This window comes from Epinephelus lanceolatus, chromosome 15 (assembly GCF_041903045.1).
Source record: "Epinephelus lanceolatus isolate andai-2023 chromosome 15, ASM4190304v1, whole genome shotgun sequence".
In the NCBI taxonomy this organism is placed as follows: domain Eukaryota; kingdom Metazoa; phylum Chordata; class Actinopteri; order Perciformes; family Serranidae; genus Epinephelus; species Epinephelus lanceolatus.
This window is the reverse complement of record NC_135748.1, coordinates 1,473,822-1,498,123: the sequence shown is the minus strand read 5'-3', so window position 1 is coordinate 1,498,123 and position 24,302 is coordinate 1,473,822. Positions and strand designations below refer to the sequence as shown.

The following is a 24,302-nucleotide window of genomic DNA, read 5'->3' as shown; positions in this document are numbered from 1 at the left end:
GTTATGCAGATAGTTGAAGAATTTAAAGTAATGCAAGTAACGCGATAATTTTTTTTATTAGTTACTGTAATGCAGTTACTGAAGTTATCAACAGTAATGCATTACATTACTGCGTTACAGACAAATGTAATCTGATTACAGTAACAAGTTACTTTGTTACTCTACTTTGTAACACATTACCCCCAGCACTGGTCATGACAGCCAGTTTTGTGTCGTATCCTGCCAGACATCTATCTGACCGACTTTTAGAATTGGTCTGTAACCTTGGACATCTAATTATAATAATCATGTCATCTTGTCATAAACACAAAAAGAGGTGGATTTTTTTGTTAATATCAAGTTGTCATGACAAAGACATCTTCTGGTAATGTCATCCTGGTTAATGTCAAGTTGTCATAATAAGGACATCCCAAACAAATTTAATGTCAAGTTGTCATGACAAAGACAGCTTCTGCTAATGTCACTTTAATTAATGTCAAGTTGTCATGACAAAGACATCTTCTGGTAATGTCACTTAAATTAATGTCAAGTTGTCATAATCAAGACAACCCAAACAATGTCAACTTGTCATTACAATAACCGAATGACAATGACAGCAGTCATAAACGTTTATGACGTGTACATAATGTTTATGACAAGTTCATGACAGTGTCATGTCACCCTTATGTCATTCTAGGAACCCATCGGCTGTATTCAGCGTCTGACTTCCGGCAGACGGCGATACAGCCTCTGAGGCAGACCGCTGATTTTTTGGCATTCCGGTTTGATTTGGGCGGAGGAGGCGAATTTCCGTTTCCGACTTCCGTTCATATATATAAGTAAATATGCTGAACCACTGCGATGGATTCAGAGTTTGCAGTGACACCAATTATGTTCCGCCTCGTTAGTTCACCGCACCTTTTAACCTGGCAACAACTGCAGCCGGCTCAAACGTGATTGATCAATATCACGCGGACTACAAACAGCCTACAACCTGAAACCAGGGCTCTTCCGCTCTTCTTCCGAAGGCAAGATCTCCGGGGTTTGCCTACAGACTCTACATTCACTGAATGTAGGGTCTGTATATAGAGACTACCCTTATGTAGACACCTTGTTACCAAAATATTCAACTGTTTCAATACTATGCAGTGTAGTGTCCCCCAAAATCACGTCACACTTTAATGATCATTAAGGGTCTCCTGCTGATCATACTACAACACTCATTTTGGAGGAATATGCTATGTCTTAATTTTGCTGAATTGTTTTGGAGAAAATTGCTCAATAGTTTCAATGCTATGCAGTGTAGTGTCCCCCAAAATCACTTCACACTTTAATGATATCCTGCTGATCACACTGCAGTGCCCACTTTGGAGGAATATGCTTTCTTCATAATTTTGTTGAATTTTTATTAGAAAAATATTCAATAGATTTGATACTATGCAGTGTAGTCTCCGCAAAATCACTTCACACAGTAAGGGTCTCCTGCTGATCATACTACAACACTCAGTTTGGAGGAATATGCTTTGTCATAATTTCGCTGAATTGTTTTGGAGAAAATTATTCAATAGTTTCAATGCTATGCAGTGTAGTGTCCCCCCAAATCATGTCACACTTTAATGGTCTCTGGCTGATCATACTACAACACTTAACTTGGAGGAATATGCTTTGTCATAATTTTGCTGATTTTTTATTGGGAAAATTATTCAATAGATTCAGTACTGTGCAGTGTAGTCTCCCCAAAATCACTTCACACATTAAGGGTCTCCTGCTGACCATACTACAACACTCAGTTTGGAGGAATATGCTTCTCCACAATATGGGGGATTTGTTATTCTCACTGTGTTTCCCCTAGGACATTTCCCCGAATCAGACAGACTTTCTGACTTTTAAGTCTGAACCCGACCCGAAGCAGATGCAGTTTGTTACCCGACATAGTTATTGTTATGGACAGTGTGTAAATGACCATAAAAAGGCTGCTGTTACGCACAGCAGCACAGCACGGAGCCTGTGTTGCATTCAGGTGGCACTTGAATAGGCCATAGCACAACACAACAGCATGTCAAGAAGGCCAAGCCTGAACCGAACCCGAGCAAATCTTTAATCCGAATATTATCCCCCAAAAAAGGGAAAAAAAGCTGTAAATGTAGGGGAAACACTGTCTGTTGTATTTTCAGATCATTATTAATACATCATCTCCTGACTGCATGGCCACTTGCTTTAAACCAATCAAATGAAGGATGCATGAGGTGCATAACTCACTAGCCAATTAGAAGCACCTTTCAATTAATGTCTAGGTCCTTTCAGTTAAGTTCCACAGTGATTATATCTCAGTCTTTTCAGCAAAGCCACTATGATGGAACAGAATTCTTTCAATATTTTCAATGCATTTGGATTCACTTTTTTTCTCCAGTCCACGTTTATGTTGATGTGAAAGTAATCATTTCTTGTTTTATTGGCCTCTCCTTACCAACTTAGTTTTTGCTGTGTTGGTTACCTGTTCAGATTCTGATATCTAAACTTCTATCTTCAGCATATTCAATTAACTCAAATGTTACAAATTTAAGCTCCAAACAAATGTATTTGTCTTTGTACATCAGAAATACATAGCATACAAAGACACATGATGTGTGTAATCTACCACTAACTATGTCCTGAGGGGATATTGATTTTTGTAAACCAAGAAATGTGATTTAGGCTAGTTATTAGTTATTTCCTTTAAATCCCAACTGTCCTTAAACTTATTTACTTTGTCTTGACAAAAGGTTTCAGCTTTTACTGTCATCCTTTCCCTAGGTTAGAGACCATTTAAAAAAATGGGCAAAGTTAAAAAAGAAACTAGAGGTCAAAGGAAAGACCTATGGGCAATGGCTTGTGGAAGAGAGGCTTTGGTTAAAACAATGAAGAGTGCTAACATTTCAAATAGAGTTACAGGTTTTTTGTCACAAATCTGGTCTGAACTCTCTATAGCAATTTTTAGTCAAGACCACAGGAAAAAACATCATTTGTTGTGGGTCATATGGACCAATAATCGAAATGGAGTGAGGGATTTGGTTACACAACAAGAAACAGGGACTGAAGTACAGGATGAAGTCCCAGATGAAGACTCTGAGAAGAACAATGATGAAGACAAACAACAGAACATATTACAGTCAGGAGCTGAAGTACAGGATGAAGTCTCAGATGAAGACTCAGAGAAGAACAAGAGTGAAGATGAACAACAGAGAATGTCATGTCAAAGAGGAGCCCAACATGAAGATGAAAAGGCAAGGGACCAAAAACAATGGAGAAAGTTGCCATCAGTATTGAAAAGGTTCACAATTACGGTGAACAGGAGGAAATGGCGAAAAATTGTTCCACTGCCTGGTTCAACCAAACGGAGGCAACCATGGACAAATGTGCTTTACAACTGCTTCAGGAAAAAAAAAATCCCTGTTGTACCCTTGCCTTCAAAAGCCATCATATAAAAATTTCCCACAGCCGTAAAATTAATAGTCCATATTTGAACACCAGTGCAGTTTGTACATTCCCATCCTGTGGAGCCAAATATTTCTTTAAGATTAATAAAAAGCTAGTTGGACACACCATAGTTAGGATATCTGTGCTACAAAGAGGGAAAATTGCACATAAAACAAGTCAAAGAAAATTTAGACCAGCAGCAAATATAAGACGAGGAAGAATCACAAGAGCTCTACACAAAGGAGTGAGCAAACTCATCTAAAGTAAACTAAACAAATCACCAGTTGCTGAACTGATCTCAGGAAACATAACACGGAGCCTCAACAAAAATGTTCTGAAAGTGATTAGTTCAGAGATAAGAAAAAGTAAAAGAATCCATCAGTCAATCATTTTTATTTATAAAGCCCAATATAACAAATCACAATTTGCCTCAGAGGGTTTTACAGCATACGACATCCCTCTGTCCTTAGGACCCTCGTAGTGGATAAGGAAAAACTCCCCCCAAAAAACCCTTTAACCCTATGGGCCCGAACGACGCATAGTGCGTCCAAATTCACACCTGTTTTTCTCTGTTGATTTTCTCCGCGACCGTGCGTCATAGCAAGAAGCCACGCACATCACATGAAACAGCGGAATCGTAGCTTTCCGACAATCCATCTTGTTATCAGTCACTTCATATGGTGAGGAATATCGTATCTTACCACGTCTTAGGCTTGCGTGTGTTTCTCCCTGTCTGTCCACATGTGTAATCCGGCTTTCAAGATGCAAACATCTCCATATTGTCCAGTTGACACTCGTCAAACTTTGTATGACAAGACCAGTGTACTTCACCTGTGCACCCAGACAACTGCAGCCTAATTTTGCATACTGACAGGGCAGTAGTCACCATATACATTGAGGGGGATACGTGCCCCCCTACCAATGCCCAAAATGTCCCCCTAATCAGTGTTGCCAGATCTCGTGAGACAAATAAGCAACCAGGCCTGTGAAAACAAGCCCAAAACAAGCGACTTTTTCTACGGAGCCCCCCTAGGTTCCGGGGAGAGAAAATTAAATAAACTGTGTGCACGGTTTTACAATCCATGGGGACGGATTTTAAAGTGTGGGTACAGATTATCAATTTACATCCATGTGGACAGATAAGTAAACTGTGCGCAGTTTTGCAAAAATGTACCCACGGTACACAGTTTATTTATCTCCCCCCTGAGCTTCAGGACAGTGACCACAAGAGGGAGTTAAACCACCTTTTAACATTATTTAACATTAGAAAACAGATGGGATATCAAATATAGACTGATGTACCAAGTACATTATATACACAGTAAACCTCTGATAATTAAAATTTGCACACACAAATAAATATCATCCTGAATTCACAAATTATTTATTTATTATTGCTTTTTATGCACTCATCTAACTGTTTTCTTTTAGTTACAGGACTGATGTTTTCCTAACCAGAAAAAAACACATTACCCTGCTCTGCCTCTGATTGGCTAGTACTCGTTGCCATCAGGGTCAGAGCCAATTAGAAGCAGGATGCGGGTGGGAAAAAACTTTGCTGTCTCCTGTGTGTATGGGGAAAGGGGAGGGACAGAGGGAACAAGCAAAACAAACTATCCTATGTTTAAATAACATATCGAAAATATCTGCTTGACAACTTATCATGGAGCTGGGAACAAGCCCAAATAAGCAACTACGCTTTAGAAACAAGCCCAAAAAAAACGCGACCCCGCGACTACCAATATTTGTAAGCGACTTTACAGAAAAACAAGCCCAAAGTCGCTTATAATAAGCGGACTTGGCAACACTGCCCCCAATATATAACTGAAACTGAAAAACAACAACAAACTTTGTTTACTGCAAACAAAGTGGCAAATATTATCTTGGAGGACATCATTGCACTTGACTATTTTTCTATTATCTTAGATATAAATATTACATGTTTCTTTCAGATAAAACACATTTTTGACTTGTGAATGAGTCAATGGAATTTCTTGCAATAATGAAAAAATACTGGCAACCATGTCCGCCTGGCACAAACCACATGTTTTGGACAACTGTGAAGTGACAGAATGTCCCACCATCATGGTTCTTATATTACCAGATTCCAGAGAGTCTCCCTTCTTCATATATGGCAGAATATGTATTTTTCCAACTTGCTATGGTGAGATACATGTAAAAATGTAAGCAGCGGCGGCGGCAGCAGCCAGCTCAGACTCAGGTCCAGTCTTCAGCTCAGAGAGACAGCTACGCTGCTGTAGCCGCCAGACTCAACACCTCACCCACTGAACTGAGTCTAAAGCAGATAAGAGACATTGCAACACTACTCTATACTAAATTACTGAGCTAATGGAATGTAGAACAACACTCTGAATAATTCATCATCATTTAACATTTTTTCATCACATTACATTTATTTTGCTTGTAAATCAGATATTTTTCTAGTGGTACACTATCCTGTTAAGGTAAAGGAAATAGCATCTTTTTCGATAAGTAGCTGGAACATTCAGGGCTTATCCTCTTCAGTTTTTGGTTTGAAATCAGCAAACACTGAATTTCTTAATAATATTAGAAATGTAGATATAATCATATTGAATGAAACTTGGAATCAAAATCGAATTGTCCAAACAATCATATAGATTTTATTATACCCTCTGTAAAACACAGCCATATTAAGAATGGCAGAGATTCAGGTGGTTTACTCATATGGTACAAAGGAGAATATAAAGATTACATTTCGCCAGTTAAAAAAGGTACAAATTACATTTGGATTAAAATTCACTCAAATATTCTGGAAAACAACAGAGATGTCTATTTATGTGCAATATATATTCCACCCTCAAACTCCCCCTATTATGCAGAGGAGGTTTTTGAGGAACTCCAGAAGGAAATTTCCTTCTACCAAAGTTTAGGGTCAATCTTAATATGTGGTGATCTTAATGCCAGAACTGGTAGAGAGCCAGACTTCATTAACTATGAAGGAAATAAACATATCTTCAAACATTCCCCTTTGTATCAGACTTGCATAAACACACAAAGACAAAGCTATGACAGCATGGTTAACAAAACTGGCAAACAGGTACTACATGTGTAAAGGCTTGGTCTGTACATTGTTAATGGCAGACTCACACAATGCTCTGTGTTAGGCAGTAGTGTTGTAGATTATGCCATTACCGACATTGAACCACAATATATAAGTGCATTCACTGTACAACAGCCCTTTTCAGACCATAGCCAAATAACCCTATTTCTGAAAAAGTCATTGTCAACCACTGTGAATCCAACCCTGAGCCAAGGCTGTTTCCTCTGCCGAGGAAATACAAATGGACAGAAGAAAGCACTGCTGCCTATACCACTGCACTAGACTCTGCTCAAATTCACAACATGCTGGATACTTTTCTCAACACCTAGTATCAGCCTGAAAGGGAAAACATATATTTGGCCACACATCGCTTAAACACAATATTTTTTCAATTGGCAAAAGAATCTAAATTAAAAGTCTCACAAAGTAAAAATTCCAGCATGAAACAAAAAGAGCAATGGTTTGATAAAGAATGTGCTGTATCCAGACAAAACCTAAGAAAACTGTCAAACAGAAAACACAGGAACCCAAGTGACCTAATGGGACGGCTTGAATATGTCCAAGCAGAAAGAATACAAAAGACTCCTTCATGTGAAAAAAAATGCATTATATGGAGGGAGAACTCAACAAAATTGAAAAAGCTATAAATGAAAACGCCTTTTGGAAATTATGGAAAAACATCAACAGAAACCAACGTACAGAGACCAACCCAATTCAAAATGGCAAAATCTGGAAAGATCACTTTGATGACCTCTATAAAAATCCAGAGTGTCACGGTCTGAATCCCAACCAAATTTTAACAATAGACAAACTGAAAGAACTAGAAAGGACAGTGAAGGACAACCAATGTGCCCTTGACTACCCCATCACCATTAAAGAAATACAGCACAAACTCAAAACTCTTAAAAATGGAAAAGCCTGCGGTATAGACAGCATTAACTCAGAGATGCTGAAACACAGTCATTTAAAACAAAAATACTTCAACCTGGTGTTGGCAACTGGATATTACCCCATTGTTTGGAATAAAGGTCTCATTTCTCCTATATTTAAAAATGGAGACAAGTACAACCCCAGCAATTACAGGGGCATCTGTGTTAACAGCAACCTGATTAAACTCTTCTGTAGCATCCTTAAATCCAGATTAATCACATACCTCACTGATCATCATATTCTGTCTAGAAGCCAAATTGGCTTTTTACCCAAACATCAAACATCTGACCACATCTACACTCTCCATACACTCATCCAAAAGCATGTTCACAAAAAACACAAAGGAAAAATATTTGCATGTTTTGTAGATCTAAAAAAGGCTTTTGACACAATTTGGCACAATGGGTTATTTTTTTACAACTTCCACAATATGGAATTGGGGGTAAATTATATGATCTAATCACATCCAAATATTCTAAAAACCAGTGCTGTGTTAAAATTGGAAAGAAAAGAACAGAGTTCTTCAAACAAGGAAAAGGGGTGCATCAGGGGTGCAGCCTGTCTCCTACTCTGTTCAACATTTATATCAATAAATTGGCCAATCTTCTTGAACAGTCCCCAAGCCCAGGATTAGATCTACAAGGCAAAGAAATTAAATTCCTCATGTATGCAGATGACCTAGTTCTACTGTCCTCAACAGAACATGGTCTACAGCAGAACCTCTCTCTACTGGAGACCTCCTGTCAAAACTAGGCGGTAGATATCAACCTTGACAAAACCAAAGTCATGGTATTCCAAAAAAGGCCAGGTTACAGGAATCCAAGCATGTTTTCAGTGTAAGAGGGACCACACTTCAGCATACAATGGAATATAATTATCTAGGTATCATCATCAGTGTATCCAGCAGCTTTGACAAATAAATTCCCTCACAGAAAAGGCATGCAGGGCCTACTATAGCATCAAAAGTTCACTATATAAATTCAATCCTCCAATTTCAATTTGGCTAAAACTATTTAACAGTGTAATCAAACCCATACTTATGTATGGAAGTGAAGTGTGGGGCCCTCTAATTACCCAGAGGCACACCTCATGGGACACAACACCCACAGAGAAATTTAATCTTCAATTCTGCAAGGAAATCCTCAAGGTCCACAGAAGCTGTCCAAACCATTAATGTAGAGCAGAGCTGGGACACTTCCCTCTCTCTCTACACATGATCAAAAGGTCAGTTAAGTTCCAGGTTCACTTAGCACAAGCTGATCCTGATTCCTATCACCAAAGAGCCTTTCTCAGCAACAGCCTCTGTCCAGAGACAGACCCTCTGAGAAACACCAGAGAAACCTGCCACCTCAAAATCCAAGACCTCCAAAATCTCTCCAAAACTCACCTGGCATCCATAGACAAAGAGAACAAAATTACTTACATTGACAATTGGAAGAATGAAATTAAATTCATCAATAAATTAGAATGCTATCGCTTACTGGATAGAGAATATTCTCCAGCACAATATCTGGTCAGCATAAAAAACCCAAACAGAGACGGACATTAACAATGTACAGACTCACCGACCATCAACTACAGGTTGATAAAAGGTCGGCATAAGAAAGAATGGAAGCCCAGAGAATTAAGAGTATGTAAACACTGTTCTTCAGGAGAAATAGAAACTGAGGCCCATTTTCTTCTCTCCTGCCCCCTGCACCAAACTGAGAGAGAGGCTTTCCTACAGCAGATAACTGCAGCAGATCCATCATATCAGGGAAAAAATGCGATGAACTGTTAAAAGTATGTCTGGGAGAAGATTAGCTGCACAAGATGTAACACTCTGCCATGATACTAGAGAAACACACGAATGCTGATCAGAACCATTGTTGCTATAACGTTGTTTTTTTTGTTTTTAATATATTATAATTGACATTGAATTGAGAGAGAGAGAGAGAGAGAGAATTATAGGAGGTCCCCCGGCAGACTAGGCCTAAGTCAGCCTAACTAGGGGCTGGTACAAGGCAAGCCTGAGCCAGCCCTAACTATAAGATTAATCAAAAAGGAAAGTCCTAAGTCTAGTCTAGTGGAAATGGTGTCTGCCTCCCAGACTGCAACAGGAAGATGATTCTGAGCACAGAACCTTGTGGAACTCCAAAACAAACTTAATTATGTAGAGATGATTCATCATTAACATGAACGAACTGAAAATGATCAGATAAATAAGATTTAAACCAGCTTAGTGCAGAACCTTTTAGGCCAATTAAATGTTCCAGTCTCTGTAGCAGAATTTGATGGTCAGTTGTGTCAAGTGCTGCACTAAGATCTAATAAAACAAGTACAGAGACAAGTCCTTTGTCTGAAGCAATCAGAAGATCATTTCTGATTTTAACTAGTGCTGTCTCAGTGCTATGATGCACTGTAAATCCTGACTGAAATTCTTCAAATAAATTATTATCATGGAGAAAATCACACAGCTGGTCTGCGACTACTTTCTCAAGGATCTTTGAAAGAAAGGATATTAGTCTATAGTTGGCTAACACCTCAGGATCCAGGGTGGGCTTTTTTAGAAGAGGTTTATTTACAGCCACCTTAAAGGACTGTGGTACATAGCCTGTTAATAAAGATATATTGATCATGTCTAATATATGAGTGTTAACTAAAGGTAAGACTTCCTTAAGTAGCCTAGTTGGGATGGGGTCTAAGAGACACGTTGATGATTTAGATGAAGAAATCATTGCGGTCAATTGTTGAAGAGAAATCTGGGAGAAGCTATCTAGATAGGCAGATTGGTTCCGTTTGTGGACAGGAGGTCATGAATTTTGCCTCTGATATTTAGAATTTTGTCATTAAAAAAGCTCATAAAATCATTACTGCTAAGGGCTAAAGGAATACAAGGCTCAATAGAGCTGTGACTCTCAGTCAGCCTGGCTACAGTGCTGAAAAGAAACCTGGAGTTCTTATTTTCTTCTATTAATGCTGAGTAATAGTTTGCTCTGGCATTGCGGAGGCCCCTCTTAAATGTTTTGAGACTTTGTTCCCAGACTAAACGAGATTCTTCCAGTTTTGTTAATTGCCAATTCCTTTCAAATTTTCACGATATCTTACTATATAATAACGAAAACTCTGTCTGTGGGTGTGTCTGTTCCACATTTTTCTCCTCAATGACTTGGTCAATCCATGTGAAATTTGGCACAGTGGTAGAGGGTCATGGGAGGATGCAATATAACACCAATTGGTCAAAGGGGGGCGCTATAGCAATCGCTTGAAATTGCAAACTTTGAATGGGCATATCTCATGCCTCGTATGTCGTAGAGACATGAAACTTTGCACACAGATGCCTCTCCTCATGAGGAACAAATTTGCTTCAAGAACCCATAACTTCCGGTTATATAGATTTTCCGCCATTTTGAATTTTTTGAAAAAACACTTAAAATCGATCTCTTCCTAGGAAGTTTGACTGATCTGCATGAAACTCTGTGAACATGATCTAGGGACCAATATCTAAAGTTCCCTCTTGGCAAAAGTTGGAAAATTTGCTAAAACTGAGCTTCTATAAGGCAATGAATATTGCGGAGGGCGTGGCTCATCACATAAAGGTGTATAACATCTTAAGGGTTTCACCGATCACCACGCACCTTTGTAGGGATATGACCACACATAATCTGAGGGGACCCCTCCATTATTGACCTGATCAAACAAAGTGGGGGCGCTAGAGAGCTAATTTCTTATCTAGGCCTAACTGCCATATCGATTTTTACTAAACTTGGTAGATATGTAGAACAGGACGCCTCAAGGTGACTGGAGAAATTTAACTCTAATTGGCAACTGGGTGGTGCTATAACAACAGAAAAATGCTTAAAAATGGCTAAAATGCGACTGATCGCTGTGGCTCCCCCCTGTGGCCGAATGTTTTTGTTTTTTTTTCTTCTAATTTTTGGTATGACTAAGTCATGGTATGGTATGCTGTACATAATCACGGAAACTGTCAGTGTGTCATTCTGTCAGTCGGTCATTCTGTCTGTCCCACGTTTTTCTAGTCACTGACGTGGTCAATATATGTGAAACTGCACATAGGCATTGAGGATTGGCATAGGTAGAAGGTGACAAAGCTACCAGCTTTTGGGTTTGAGAGTTGTACCGAGGAGCGAACTTTCTTTGCTTTGTTAACTTCTTTTTAAGAAGTGCTACAGAGTCGAGTGTTGTTCGCAGTGCGCCTGCAGCGCTATCGACAAGATAAGTTTAAAGTCGGCACGGGAAACCTCTGTTACAGAGGGACATGGTATTAAATTTAACGTCAATGGAATCTTTCCTTAAATTTTGCAACAGCACTATCTGATAAACATCTAGTATAGTAACCGTTGCTGAGTGGCGTGTAATCGAGTAAAAAGAAATCAAAAGTTATTAAATAATGATCTGATAGAGAGGGATTCTGTGGAAAGACTGTTAGGTTATCAATTTCAATTCCATACGTCAGAACTAGATTGAGGGTATGGTTAACAGTGAGTGGGTTTATGTACACCCTCACTGAAGCCAATGGAGTCTAATAATGAGATAAACGCAGTAGTGAACATGAATGTTAAAATCACCTACAATAATAACTTTATCTGATTTAAGAACTAAACTGGATAAAAACCCAGAGAATTCAGATACAAATTCAGAATATGGGCCAGGAGTACGGTACACTATAACAAATAAAAGTGGCTGCGAGGTTTTCCAGGTCGGATGTAAAAGACTAAGAACAAGGCTTTCAAAGGAATTATAATCTAGTTTAGGTTTAGGGCTGATTAATAGACTAGAGTTATAAATGGCTGCAACTCCCCCTCTTCGGCCGCTTCCTCAAGGAATGTAGGTATTATTATGACTGGGAGGAGTGGATTCATTTAGACTGACATATTCATCTTGACACAGCCAGGTTTCAGTGAGGCTGAGTAAATCAATATGATTATCTGATATTAATTTGTTTACTAACACTGCTTTAGATGATAGAGACCTGATATTTAACCGTCCGCATTTAATTCTCCTGTTTTGTCTTTAATCCATGATGATGTTTTCATGGAGATGCACCTCACCCAAAATATTATGAAGGAATGTGACTTCAAATTTCACAAGATGCCTGAGTACATTCAACACTTTCAAGTTGACCCCTTTGGATTACATATACTGAAACAGGAATAAGCATAGTTGTGCAACACCTAAGAAGACCCCACTGGCCTTATACCTAGATGCTACAGGCAATGTCCCGGTCAGACCAAAAGACTCCTTTACTACTCTCTCACTCTTCCTGGAAGTGGTCAGAATTTACCTCCCCTTCCAGTCTGTTAAATGCTGACAAATGAACATTCTGTCCCACCAATCACATTCTGGCTAAGGCAGTTCCTTCGAAAATTGTCACAGTACACAAAACTGAGAGTACATCAAGTTGAAACAGATGACAGCTGGGCACTATTCCAAAGTGTTCTTCTGTATTTCAACAGGGAGAGCACTGTCAGCTACTTGGACAGAGCTTTTGCTATTTGTTAAAAAGAGATGACTTGGAAGAATATCCAAATGTCCACAGTGCCACACATATGCTCTGTACACGCACTGAAAGCTGTCACCCACTCAATTGGGATAAAAACAGAGGTTTGAAAGAGTTTGCAACATTTGCATTTGCCAGGTTGCAAAATGCTACTTCAGGACCACAGCACTGAAAAACTTCTGTGTACTGTGCCATGTGTTGCTTTCCAAACCCAACACCAATGCTATGCAGATAAATGAAGGCCATGCAGGCTCTAACAAAAGAATGCAAGATTTCTGACGTGGCAGAGACAGAAAAAAAAAAAGGATGGCCCCTTGGCTCAGGAGGAACATGATGATGAGAGAAGAAATGCCCACACAATTTTTAGCAGATCTTCTTTCACATATGAGTTCAAGAAGGTCTTTGATGAGGTGCAGGGAGAGATTGAAAAAGAAGATGACAAGACCGCAAATGAAGAGGAAAATCCATACTTCTGCCCAGGCATTGTTGATGTCAATCTGGGCTATCCAGATTTGCCATCATTACATGTCCTTCTGTGTGCCTGTATTTTATATTAATTTTTATATCAATTAAAAATAAATAAATAAATCTTTGTTACTAAATTCTTACATTTTTCCATGTATCTCACCATAGCAAGTTGGAAGTAGACATATTCTACCATATATGAAGAGGGGAGACTCTCTGGAATCTGGCAATATAAGAACCATGATGGTGGGACATTCTGTCACTTCACAGTTGTCCAAAACATGTGGCTTGTGCCAGGCGGACATTTTCATTATTGCAAGAAATTCCATTGACTCATCCACATTCATACATAATTTCTAAAATATTATGCAACGTTTATTTTGGGAATGCACCAAAAAACCGCTCTGACTGAACCCCTGTTTTCCACTACTGTCCACTGGGTAGAGCTTCTAAACTAGAAAATGTAATGGGTTGTGGAAAAAGGACTTTCTGTAATTGTTGCCATAAATATTCTGCTTAAAAACAATTAAAAATGAATAAAAACCTTTAAAAGATAGGTGTTTTCACTTAGCAGTTATGGTCTCTTGATGTTTGCAATTAGTGTTGTAGTATGATCAGCAGGAGACCATTAAAGTGTGAAGCGATTTGGGGGAGACTACACTGCATAGCATTTAATCTACTGAATAATTTTCTACAAAACAATTCAGAAAAATTATGAAAAAGCATATTCCTCCAAATTGAGTGTTGTAGTATGATCAGCAGGAGACCCTTAATGTGTGTAGTGATTTTGGGGAGACTATACTGCACAGTATTGAATATATTGAATAATTTTCCAAATAAAAATTCAGCAAAATTATGACAAAGCATATTCTTCCAAAGTGAGTGTTGTAGTATGATCAGCAGGAGACCCTTAATGTGTGAAGTAATTTTGGGGAGACTACACCGCACAGTATTGAATATATTGAATAATTTTCCAAATAAAAATTCAGGAAAATTATGAGAAAGCTTATTTCCCCAAAATGTATGTTGCAGGATGATTAGCAGGAGACCATTAATGTGTGGAGTGATTTTGGGGACGCTACACTGCATAGTACTGACATTATTGAATAATTTTGTTACATCTCTTTTTGGTGTTGCATTTTGTAGACGGCTCTTGGGCATTTGTTTCACAATCGGTTGTACATAGAGATCAATGTTATTGGCCGAGCTCAAAAGACGGCTTGTTCTGATGAAATTAACGTTGTAGCTTGTTGTCTACTTTACCAAGGTAAGAAAGTAATGTTGTATGTGCTTCAACAACATCTCCTTTATGAGTTATTGACCCGTGAAGTCCGAATCTGTGAATATTTGGGGGACATTACACTGCACAGTATTGAATCTACTGAATAATTTTCGCAATAAAAAATCAGCAAAATTATGACAAAGCATATTCTTTTAAAGTGAGTGTTGTAGTATGATCAGCAGGAGATCCTTAATGTGTGAAGTGATTTTGGGGAGACTACACTACATAGTATCAAATCTATTGAATATTTTTTCTAATAAAAATTCAACAGAATTATGAAGAAAGCATATTCCTCCAAAGTGGGCATTGCAGTATAATCAGCAGGATAACATTAAAGTGTAAAGTGATTTTGGGGGACACTACACTGCGTAGCATTGAAACTATTGAGCAATTTTCTCCAAAACAATTCAGCAAAATTAAGACAAAGCATATTCCTCCACATTGAGTGTTGTAGTATGATCAGCAGGAGACCATTAATGAGTGAAGCGATTCTGGGGAGACTACACTGCATAGTATTGAATCTACTGAATAATTTTCCCCAAATCAATTCAGCAAAAATTAGGGCAAAGCATGTTCCTCCAAATTAAGTGTTGTAGTATGATCAGCAGGAGACTAATAAAATGTGAAGTGATTCTTGGGAGACTACACTGCATAGTATTGAATCTATTGAATAATTTTCCCAAAATAATTCAGCGAAATTATGACAAAGCATATTCCTCTAAATTGATTGCTGTAGTATGATCAGCGGGAGACCAATAAAGAAGTGATTTTTGGGGACACTACCCTGCATAACACTGAAACTATTGAATAATTTTCCCAGTAAAAAAATCAGCAAAATTATGACAAAGCATATTCTTCCAAAGTGAGTGTTGAAGTATGACCAGCAGGAGATCATTAAAGTGTGAAGAGATTTTGGGGGCACTACACTGCAAAAGACGGCTTGTTCTGATGATTCTGAAATTAACATAGCTTGTTGTCTACCTTACCAAGGTAAGAACGTAGTGTTGTATGTGCTTCAACATCTTGTGAAGACCCGCTAAGTTGGAATCTGTGAATATATGTCCAACTTTACCAAACTCTAAGCCTGCAAAAAAAGAGGAATTCCACAGAACTGCAGGTTTGTCAGTGTTAACAAGAAATGAATCTACATAGATACATTATGCAATGATTCATGAATACTTTACATATATTCAAATATTCCGCGGTGTAATTTGGATCAGCAAACACACTCACCTTGCAGCATGGTCTCAAAGAAAAGGGATTCAAATAGGCCACTCCCACACTTAAATAACCTTCCTCTTCCTGGATTTTCTCCTGAGAGGACTGATTGGTAGATCTCACCACCTGATCTCAAGGAGTTATGTACCCTGCTTAGTAGTTCCCCCTGCTGGCCCCCAACTGACATTATTTTTTCTCATCCAGATCCACTGACTAGCTCTGGCTGCTTCATCTGACATTTTCTTCACTGTCTTCCTCAAACTCTGTCCCTGCACTCCAAGTTCCCCCAGGAGGGAGACAGCTGATCTTGCTATGAATCCCCTACACCCCAGTTCCACTGGACAAATCCTAGTTTTCCATCCTCGCTGCTCAGCTTCTGCTCCTAAGTCTGCATACCTAAGCTTTTTTCTTTCATAGGCTTCTTCCACTGAGTCTTCCCAAGGAACTGTTAGCTCAGTGAAATAAACTATCTGTTGACTCACTGACCACAACACTATGTCAGGCCTCTGCTTGGTACAAACTATTTCCTGGGGAACAACAAGCTTTCCCCCTAAATCTACTTGCATTTCCCAATCACAAGCACAGTTGAGATATAAAAATGTTTCTATATTTTCTGTAGACACATTAATTCATCACAATACATAACGTCACTTCACATTACCTATTAACACACTCTGTGATCTTTTCCCATCACACCTCACATTGTTTAGCTTTAGCTGATGTAATAGATTTTTTTTCATGTCTTCCTTCAGTCATTAAAATCTCCGATTCAGTTGGGATGAAACAAGTGACTTTCTGCTTTCTGCCACTGAAAATCATGTAATCTGCACTCTACTGATGATGTCTTTTGGTGCTCGCCGTGAACACGCTTCCCTCAGACTAAACATACTCAGAGTTAATTGAACTGATTCTGATCAGCTGTTCTGGAACCGAAAACTCAGAGTTTCTCAGCTCAAGCTCAGTCAACCCAGAGATCGGGATTAGGCTCAGAGTTTATTGAGCCTGCTTTCTGAAATAGGGCCCAGGTCTGTATGAATTGTGATAACCAAAGATGAGCCCATGATTGTGCTCTGAAACTAACTGGTCCAACATTTCTATACTTTCTTACTTGCCTTTGCATATTTTCTGCAAATTACAATTTTTTCATAAACTCTGTGACTGTGTGAAGTAGCAGTTCGTGAGGACTTAATCCCTTATGTTCATTCTTCCTCCCATAGTGCCTCTGATGGCTGGTCATCTCCTCAAAATCTCCTCTCTGGCCACAGCAGTGTTCGCCACATCTGGGTTTTACATCTACGGCAGACAGCTGGACCTCAATGACTTGAGTGTCATTCGCTTTGGCCGTGCTGCAGCCACTGTGAGTTACTGCACACCTCTTCCACAATACTCATGTTTTTGTCTTGATGCTTTTATGTTTGACATTTTTTCAGTTTTATGTATCAGCAAGCTTAGTGGGTCAAGCCAGCTATCTGTGACCTTAACTCAGATTTTCATCCTTAACCCGGGTAGATTATCATGGCAATCTATGCTGCAAAGCAAACCTTCTCTGGAAAAGGTTAACTTCAGAGGATCAAAACCTGTCAACAGCCCGACTATGCTGACTGCTGAAATGAATCCAAAAGCATTGCTGAAAATGCAGAAATACTTAACAAATTGTGTGAAGATCTTAAAATCTGGCAGAAATTGAAGCTGAACTCATTACTGAAAGATGCTTAGAGCTGAAACACATTTAGGTCGAAAATAAGCTATGATAGTGTCAAAGGTGGAAAATTGAAATTAACTGAAAAGGTTGAAAGATAAAAATGTTTCATACTTTTAAAAAAGTATTAAAAAGTTGAATACAAGCATAAATGTCCTTGATGAGCTTAACCTTTGGACATCTGAATGGTTTCTGTTGCTGAAAGTATGCACAAGTTTGATGGCTCAATCAGGGAGGAGTTGGTTAACTTTTTTGGAAATGAAGGACTCTCTAGATACCTCTCCAACACTACTATGGGAAACAGGTAAGATGGTAATCAGAGGGAAAATTCTATCATATCAGAACTCTGCTGAGTTTTATCAGGAGTGCTCCAAGACAACTTGAGATTTGGCCTATTTCTTTCTTAGCCCGCTCTTGGCAATTTTTATTTAATTTGTTGTTGTTGATGGCAGCCATGTTTTCTGAATAATCTTGCTCGGATTCTGTATATCAGTGCTTCAAAGCTGCATACCATATTAGGTGTTGATAGAGTCAAAATCCAAAAAAAGTCAATACATATTAGTTTTTCATATGATGCAAATTAGCAAACAATTCATCATGGTAGCCTGAATTGTCCAAAATACTTTTTTTTTTATAGAGGACATTGAGATATAGGTTTGTAAAATTGTAAATCAGTCAGACTCACAGGGCGTGGCCTGTCAGAGTTAATTACAGCATCACCATGTGGCTGATTTGAGTCATATTTCTTGGAAAACATTTGAAGCTCACAGCAATTAGAGTTAGGGTGGCAACAAATAATAATAATAATAATAAAAGTTGCTGCAAGTTGCAATCCAGGGATCAAGCCCTTTCCCAGCCAACAGAGGGAAGCAGCTCAGTTTCCCAAATCACGTCTGCAAGTGGCAATAAGTGGGTTTTAGGCTCACAAAGCTAACGGAAATCACTTCAGCATTGTTCATTGTTCATGAAGGTGGAGTGAGACCAATCATACACTTGTTTCATCAAAAATATCACACTCAAAATCTCACCTTAATATCCCCCTTTATCAGATATGAGTAAAACCTGGTGGGCACATTCAGGATTGAGTGCAGGATGTGTTTACTGAGTTTAACCAGAATTGCTCAAAGATAACTCAAGCAATTTCTATTTCTTTGTAGGAAAAATTAAAGTAGGATTTTGTATGTCAGTCCCACAGGGTTGTACACCAAATCTGATGCTGATATATTCCTACTCCAAAAAAGTCTATTGATTTTACCGTATTTCACATTTTGTAAATTAGCAGATTCATTCAAAAAAACATGTCTTTGGAGTCATCGGGTGGGAACCTCCTTTTACCAGTGTTCCGTCTAGTTGGTCCCACGACACCTCCAGGAGGCTAGACAGTGATCTCTGGTGTCCCAGAGACACTCCCCTAATGCCAGGTCTCACTGCTCCCCGCACCCATCCAATAACCTCCTTTACCTTACTTACGCATTGCTTTCTCAGCCCAAACAGCACTGCCACCTTCAGCACCCTCAGGGTCTGTACATGCGAGCTCCAGGTAGAGACAGTGCTCATACTAGCACATTCACTATACTCTGTTTCACATGCTACATAGCATAACATCAATATAAGCTAAAGTTAAAGGAGATAGATAAACTCACAGGATCAGCAAACACACTCACCTTGCAGCATGGTCTCAAAGAAAAGGGATTCAAATAGGCCACTCCCACACTTAAATAACCTTCCTCTTCCTGGATTTTCTCCTGAGAGGACTGATTGGTGGATCTCTCCACCTGATCTCAAGAAGTTATGTACCCTGCTTAGTAGTTCCCCTTGCTGGCCTCCAACTGACATTATTTTTTCTCATCCAGATCCACTGACTAGCTCTGGCTGCTTCATCTGACATTTCCTTCACTGTCTTCCTCAAACTCTGTCCCCGCACTCCAAGTTCCCCCAGGCGGGAGACAGCTGATCTTGCTATGAATCCCCTACACCCCAGTTCCACTGGACAAATCCTAGTTTTCCATCCTCGCTGCTCAGCTTCTGCTCCTAAGTCTGCATACCTAAGCTTTTTCTTTCATAGGCTTCTTCCACTGAGTCTTCCCAAGGAACTGTTAGCTCAGTGAAATCTGTTGACTCACTGACCACAACACTATGTCAGGCCTCTGCTTGGTACAAACTATTTCCTGGGGAACAACAAGCTTTCCCCCTAAATCTACTTGCATTTCAATCAATCAATCAATCAATCAATTTTATCACAATCACAAGCACCTTCTAGGCGGCCACACCCTTGCCTCCTTACTAACTTATCCCTTCTGTATTTCTCCCCCTCATGGACAAACTGAATTGCTAAACTCCTATCCTTAACACCTTCTGAATTTACCTGTCTTCTCTGTCTCCACACCTGGTTATGTCGCCATGTATATCTGCCATGTGACAAGCTAACTTTACAGCCTGACAAAATATGCTTGCAGGTTGCGGTACCTGAACACAATGGGCATGATGGGTCCCCATTTACCCACAGTTTTAGGTTCTGGGGGGTTGGTAACACATCGTATGTAGCCCCTACCAGGAATCTAATATGATTTTCCTCCATACTCTACAGGTCCCTCCAACTAAGCTTCCTCTTCTCTACACTTTCCCAATTCAACCACTGTCCCTGTTTAGCCTGGGCCACTACCTTTGCACCCCTTAATATCTCCTCCTGTCTACGTATCTGTTCTACAACCAGCTTTCTTTTATTTTTGGGACCTGCTTTTTTCGATACTGGTTTGCCTGAGCCAAGCCCCAGGCCTCCCCGGCCAAACTGAACATTACCTACAATCTCTTCATGCCTAAGAGCTGCCTCTGCCTCCTGAACTGCCGATCTTGGGTTCCACTTCCTCCCCTTGGTTGGATTTGGAACCACACTCCTAACTACCACTAGCCTGGTTCCAGACCATAGACCCCGCCCACTCAACTGAGTAGGCTTGCATCTCTGGTCTGGCATACTGCAATGAATTTGCTATTTATCTCGTCCAAAAGATGGAAGGACCAATGAACGCCGGTGGTGGAGGCGGGTCTAGCAATTAGCCAATCAGCGCCACGCTGATATCAAGCTGTCTGCTGGTGGGTAACTAGTGAGGATAGCAACAATGCCGACCGCTACAGATCCTACAGACCACATTAACAATGCTATCAAGGTATTTCGCCACTACTCGCATTAATGGAGGACCAAATTAAGGAAGCTGCTAAAATGGATTTAACGGCGATGCAGCTGGGCGTGCACGACGACAGAGACATTTTAAACGGGCAATGCTCGCTTGTTTTCGGCACCCCCGAGGCATGGATACACACTCAAAAATAGAGGTACCAGCGTGTACCTAAAAGGGTACAAATGCTTGTCGCTGGGGGTGTACCTTTTTGAAAGACATTTCTGTACCCTTCAGTCCTGGTCCATTTCTGTACCTTATCAAGTTGTACTAGTTAAAGTACAATTATGTACCCTGCAAGACATAAATGTACCTTTAAACTATAGTACAGAAATGTTCCCATTGAAAAGGGTACAATTGGATACTTAAAAGGGTACCCCCCCAGTGACAACCTATTCTGGACTTTAAAGAGACAAAAATGTACCTCAATTGTCCACAATATTTGCTTTGTGACTGTTTATTTTCATTAAAAGATGATAAAAATTTCATTGTGAATATATATTGTCACATAAAATAAATACATGTCAAAGTCTTAAACCATCACATCAACATATTTACACAGAATACCTCAAGGAAACAAACAATCTATCATCAACTAAATATGTGTCTAGAGCTTGATAGTCTATCTCATTTCCTGGATTGAGCAGAATCCAGTCACTGTCAACTGTCACTTGGTAAGCATGGAAATGACTGTCATAAGAGCAAGGAAATAACAGTTTCCCACACAACACCCAAAAAGTGTCAACGTTCAGAATGTACTTGACTTTCAAGAACAAAGGGATGGCTTCAGTGTGTACATGGCCTACTACAAAAACATCCTCAAGGGCATATTTGACACCACTGACAGATATAGCAGACACACGCTGAAGCACTTTATCCTGAAACTGCACATCTTTAAAACTTTTGTTTAATTGCAGAGCATTCTGTAAATCACCTGGCAGACATGAAAATGGTACACAAATGCTTTTGCTGAGCGCATTTTCAAAGTCACCTAGGAACCTATCTGAAGAAAACTCCAGCATTGTTTCATTTGATGACGGTTGCTGAGAGTCGCAGTTATGTTTACAAAGTTCCTGCATTTGCTGGCTATATTTTTGAAATATTGATGCTTGCTTTCATACCTCATACACCACAAAGGGCGAAGAGGACCGTATATCAATATCAGTCTAGGATAGTGAATCAAGTAGTGACACTTTGGTGTTAAAACATCTCCAAAGACTTCAGTAGTCTTATCAAGGAATTCTTGAATCAGCAATTTTAAATGAGCAAGCTCATCTTTTCTCACTTTTGTAGCCATTATGATATCCACGATTTCTGAACATAGTAAGAACTAGTGCCAGTATGGACTACCAGGTGGAATATGGTGAGCCATTAAAAAAGGCAAGAGCCTGAATAAGCACCATTTTTGACTGGCTGATCCAACTATGTTAGAATTTCGAAGAATTTTTTCAGTCAGTGGCACTGGTTTGTTTGGTCTGTCATTCTTCCCGATGTTTAAATTTTTCAGCTCATCATTGATTTCATGTATGGTTATGTGCTTTTCATTATGAGCTTTACAAATGACCAGCTTCATCACCAGAGGCATAACTCCCTCCAGCAAGTCATGCATTACATCTGGGGGAAGACATTTTGTCACATCAAAGTAAGGCAGTGCATCAAATGTACAATTACCATAGACACCGTACAAAGCAGCACTCTCTGTCTTTTTTCACACAGTCTATGTGGTATTTATGCACTTCAGTTGTTCTAAGAACAAAACTGTCCTCACAGTATCTCTGAATGTGAGGCCATACAAAATCGACATATTCGGCCAGTATTGAAAGACATTGAAAACCGCCCAATCATATGAGCAGAGAGGTTGTCACATGAAATGGTTGCTAGAGCAGCATGAACTGTGTGCTCTACTTCATCAAGACAGACAGTGAAACCCTCTGTGGACAGCATCTTGAGGTCAGTTATCAAGGGTTGTAGTATAGTTTCAAGCCCACACTCTTTTAAATGTGAATGGCGAACCATTAAGGCTAAATGAATGTGACTCAACTTTGAACGATATTTTGCACTTATGTTCCCTACTGTATAATAAAAAGCACAGATTTTTTACTTATTTCTTTTAGCACCAAGTGGGTTCACAATTTCAAACTCGTCTTCATAAATGAGGTCTTAGAGCTTGAGGGTGATCTTGGAAAAATGAGTGCTCTTTAAAATACATCCCATCACTGTAATCAGTCAGAATGTCATCATCATCTTGGTTTCTGTGGTTATCCAAAACAATCTGTTCCCACACATCCTCCACCTGACAATATTTTCTTAATACCTGTGTGATTGGAACATAAGAATAATTACCAATTTTCATTCCTGAATTGTCTCTTACTGTGTAACTGATGGGTTCTGTCATGTTCATTTTTGATTTGCAGTGTTCTTTTGTCATGAATGGCGACCGAATTAAATCACATACTTTCTGGAAAAAGTCTGAAGTAGACAAAACCTGCTCAAGTTCTGGACAATCACTGATGTGGAAACCATTCTTATCCAAATGATAAGAAATAAATGAGTTGTAGTTTTCTATAAGATCATCAACAATGTCTTGTTGGACAGAGAGTACACTTGAGAATGAAGCTAAACAAATGGTCTCTTAAATTCTCAAGCAAACTGTCCATACTAGGTGGTGCAGGCTGCTAAACTGTGTGTGTGTGTGTTCAATTTGTGTGTGTGCGTGTTCTTCGAAATGTTCTTCAGCTGCTTCAGAGCAATTACAAATAGCGTCTTTGTGTTTTCGATAAACATGCCGCCTAAAAGAATGATACTTGAAAAAAGCTGACTGGCAGTTACTTATCCCACAAGTTATGGTGAAATGAGGTTCATGGGCATGTACAAGTCCAACATGCTGAATCAGTTTCCTAAGTGTAAAGGTCCTTTTTGAACATTTCGAACATTTATGCAGGCCAGGCATGTTTAGTAAAGGTGGTTGAGCACTCGAGTGACAGTTACTGGCAGGGGTTTGTCTCCCTGCACAATGATGTTTGCGACACGACTCTGGAGAAATATCAGTGTCTTTTTGAAGTATGGGGGATATGTCATGTTGAAGACGAAGTATGTGCAGAAGGCTGCAATGTAGGCCTCATCCGGTGAACTGCAGGAACAAACCTCAATTCCTTCAACTTTCACCACACTGTGACACTGTCTGGAGAGGGCAGTTTTCCAATCCTGGTCTTTCACTTGAATAGTTGGGTATGGAGTTACAGGATTATTCTACATAAGAGGAAAAAAATGTTAGTATACATAATGAGATGGATCTGGTAAGGCATACACAGTGATCCAAAAGAACATTAACTTGTGGCCAGTGGCTATGCACGGCACCAGGTATTTACCTCTCCAAGGATGATGAGATCTTCAATTTTCTCCTTGAAGATTGTTGGCAAGAGGAGGAGTCCCCCCTTGAAGTCAATTCCTAGGTCATACAGATAGTACAACTGTAAGTGCAAATGCACCTCATCAAATTTCGATTGGTATTAATAACG

At 39.4% G+C, this 24,302-nt stretch overlaps 1 protein-coding gene across 11 annotated transcripts in view; it reads left to right on the top strand.

Moving 5' to 3' along the window:
* The window catches only part of adck1 (aarF domain containing kinase 1), a 443,325-nt gene that overhangs the window by 37,605 nt on the left and 381,418 nt on the right, over nt 1–24,302 (top strand). For all 11 annotated transcript variants that reach the window (XR_013493314.1, XM_078174854.1, XM_033643007.2 and 8 more), the window contains one exon: nt 17,130–17,269. Coding sequence is in view for 10 of the 11 variants with exons in the window: in XM_078174854.1 (XP_078030980.1) it covers nt 17,138–17,269 (132 nt within the window). In the remaining variant the exon portion in view is untranslated. The remainder of the gene's footprint in view (nt 1–17,129; nt 17,270–24,302) is intronic.